Source organism: Trypanosoma grayi (genome assembly GCF_000691245.1).
Source record: "Trypanosoma grayi strain ANR4 Tgr_1166_V1, whole genome shotgun sequence".
Taxonomy (NCBI): Eukaryota; Euglenozoa; class Kinetoplastea; order Trypanosomatida; family Trypanosomatidae; genus Trypanosoma; species Trypanosoma grayi.
Genome location: NW_008826785.1, coordinates 1 through 3349, shown reverse-complemented (window position 1 = coordinate 3349; position 3349 = coordinate 1). Strand labels below are relative to the sequence as shown.

The following is a 3349-nucleotide window of genomic DNA, read 5'->3' as shown; positions in this document are numbered from 1 at the left end:
TGGGAAGGGGAGGCATGGTTTCTTTTCTTTTCGTTTATTGCTTGGGCTTTGCTTTGCGCGCTGCTGTGCGCCGCTCACTAACTGTTTCTCCTGCTGGGGGATTCTCTTTTCATCTGTGTGTGGTGCGTCCTTCGCTGCATCTCTCCCGCCGTGTCTGCGCCACTCACGCCGGGACACACGTAAAGGGACGTGAAGGCCAGCAGTACAATTGCGTCCACGAGCGCTGCTGCTGCCTCGTTGTTCCCTCTTTGTTTGGGGGCTTGTGGGTGTGGACTCCAGCGGAGTGTGTGCGCCTCTTCCGCCGTCCAGTTCTCTTTTCTCTAATGGGTTTCTTTTCATCATGGTTGATGCCGCCTGTGTTGTGCCTGCTGATCCCTTCCGCTCCGTGTGTGTGTGTGTGTGTGTTGGGGCTGCCTGCTGTGCATCGATTCTCTTTTCTCCTTCCTGCAGCCCTCAGCTGCTCAAGGGATATTGAATGATGGCGACAGTGCGCTGCGTTGTGTGTGTGTTGGCCGCTGCTCTGTGCTGCACGGCCTTGTGCGTGGCTGCGCAGCCCCAGCATGAGCCGGTGGAGAAATACGGCAGACCTGCGGCGCTCCATAGCGGTGGTGTGCTGTCCAGCAACTATGCAGTGCTGTCAGCGGCGGTGCAGGTGAGCCCCGCCGGGAGTGGCGCAGTGAAGGCCGTGGTGGTGTCGATGAGTCCTGAGGAAGTGAAGGCTGTGGTGACTGCTGCAAGTAATGCCGTGGAGGCGGGGAGTGGGGCTTTGGAGGAAGCAGGTGAAACAAAGGAGAAGGCTGCTGCAGCCAAGGAGGCAGCCAACAAAGCTGTGAGTGATGCACTTGTAGCCAAAGCGACAACGAGTGCTGCCTATGAAACATTGAACACGCTAAAAAAAGAAATGGAGGCTGCGAAGGATAATGATGCTTTGTTAAGTCATCACGCTGAGTGGCAGAATAAAGTTGCAAATGCAGCCGAAAAAGCCAATGAGGCCGCAAAGAAGACAAAAGTTGCGCATGACGCATGTACACTGGCCGCCCGGGATGCTTCAGAAGCAGTAACTGCAGCAAATAAAACGATTGTCGGAGTGAGTACGGTTGAGATGGTGCTACAGCAAGTTCAGGAGAAGGTTAAAACATTTCCGAAGACAAAGGAAAACATTTTGGAAGCAGTGAAGAGTGTTAAATCGGCTATCGATAGTGCGAAAGAGGCTCATCAACAGGCTACGGCAGCATACGGCAGCGCCAATGACGCAAGGGATGCTGCAGGTGAAGCCTACAGTAAAGCTAAGAGTGCACATGATTTCGCAAAGGCAGCAGAACAGCTCAAAGTAACTAAAGAAAAAATAATTTTGACTTCTCAAAACGAGGTCAATAACGCACTGAGGGAGGGCGAAAAGGCAATGAATAGCGCACAGCAGGCGCTGGAGAAGGCAACGAAGGCACTGCAAGAAGCTACAGCAGCTTCTCAGCACGCTGTCACGGCAGCGACGCACGCTGACACAGTACATAAAAACGCTGAAGCCATTAAAGAGGCTGCCCAGGAGGCATTGAAGAGCACAAAGAAGCAAGTTGTTCCACTGTCAGACACAGAAGCTAAGCAGGATTCGACACTGCATACCAACGGGAAAGAAAGACCTCAGCCAGACCCTTCTCAAGCTGCTCATAGACGCAAAGACGATCTACTTGAACGGAACGCCGACAAGCACACTCCTGCTGTTGCTGCTGCGCCACCCGCAGGCAAAAATGGTGAAGAGCCGAAGGTTGAAACAGGGAGCCCCACGGTACCTCCTCTTAAGAAATCCGAGGATCATCACGTGGCAGAAACCGAAAACAGCAAAATGGAGGGCTCTGTGAAGCCTTCAGGCACTGACGGCATGCCTGAGACGGAAGCTGCAATGGCCGACCCCCCTGCTGCACAACAAGCCACCAACTCCGACGCTGAAGGTGGCCAGGCTGTTGCTGACGTTGTGGCTGCGGGCAACCAACTGCGTGACGCTGGCAGTGCTGACGCCAGCAGCAGTCCTGCGTGGGTGCGCGCACCGTTGTTCATGCCCCTGCTGGCTGCACTCATCTTTCTGGGTGTGCGCTGAGCAGAGAGTGCGTGGAAGGGGTGGCCACTCCCCTTTAATTGTTTGTTACCTGATAAATAAATACCCGCATGCTTTATTGCTTTTTCTTAAACTTCATTGCTACCCAACTTTGCGAGACCTCGCATGTTTCCAATTAAAACCCTGACGATACTCACTGGGCGGTGTGTCGTCACTTCTGGGCGTCTTTCTTTTCTTTCTCTGCTTGGGCTTTTGCTTTGCATACTGCTGTGCGCGGCACGCTGAATAATTTGTTCTCTCTTTGCTTCTCTCTTGTGTGTGTGGTGTGCCACGCTGCGTATGTTGGGCTGCTGCTGCTGCTTGGAGGTTGTCTGTGTGGTGCTGCTCTTCCCCCGGTGTGTGTGTGAGAGCGTCTGTAAGTGTTTGCCTGTGCTCTTCTCTCTCCCCGCTAGACAAGTAAGCCCAAGCCACTCAAGCCAGTATGACTGTTCCTGTTATGGTGCACGGACGTGTTGTCTGTGTGTTTTCCCTTGCGCTGCTCTGTGTGTCCGTCTCCGCCACGGCAGCCGAGGCAGCAGGGCCAGTGGAGGCTGCAAAGCCGGCTCTGAAGGAAATAAACACAGCCCATGCGATGGCAGGAGAAGCAGTGAAGCGTACCACGGAGTTCATCGAGTTACTCAAGAGAGCAAATGGTACAATTCTGGAAGCCTTGAAACTTTCTCAGAATACACTGAAAACTGCAGAGAGTTCGGTGAAAAATCCTCCAGCTAGAAAAGAACTTGATGCAGCGACAGAAGGAACGTTTAAGGCCGAATCGCAAAAAGCAGCGACGAAAGCTAAAAAAGCCGCGGAGGAGGTTGCGAATGCAGTGCAGTATGTTTACACCGCACATGTGGTGGCGCAGTGGGCAAAAGGGAATGCCACTAAGGCTGCGGGATTGGTCAAGATTGCGGCACTGACGAGTGCCAATGAAGCGGTGGCGGCGGCGGCCATGAATGCAGCAGAAACTGCTCTGCTGGCGACGAGCAATGGCCAGGACGTGCGTCGGTGGATGAATGCCTCATCGCGAATGGCCGGATGGGCAGAAGATCGGCCAGATAAGTCAAAGGGTATTTTGGCCAAGAAAGCTGTAGACATCTCCAACAGCGCAGTGAAGTTTGTCCAAAATGCGCTGGCAATATCTGACGAGGCACTACAAAATGCTGACGTTACGCTTGATGCCGCCAAGAAGGCAGAGCTGCTGGCTCAAGCGGTGAAGAAAGAAGCTGAAGGTAATGCTACGGAGGCACAGAAGCTGCG

At 53.6% G+C, this 3349-nt stretch overlaps 2 protein-coding genes across 2 annotated transcripts; both read left to right on the top strand.

Moving 5' to 3' along the window:
- Positions 1 to 475: 475 nt before the first annotated feature.
- Positions 476 to 2092, top strand: DQ04_11661010 (hypothetical protein; the record flags this gene model as incomplete). The annotated part of the gene is made up of 1 exon (XM_009316576.1): positions 476 to 2092. The coding sequence occupies one exon, from the start codon at positions 476 to 478 to the stop codon at positions 2090 to 2092; it is 1617 nt and encodes a 538-aa protein (XP_009314851.1).
- A 439-nt stretch (positions 2093 to 2531) lies between these two features.
- On the top strand, positions 2532 to 3349 carry DQ04_11661000 (hypothetical protein; the record flags this gene model as incomplete). The annotated part of the gene is made up of 1 exon (XM_009316575.1): positions 2532 to 3349. A coding segment is annotated over one exon (818 nt), but the record flags the coding sequence as incomplete, so codon positions are not given.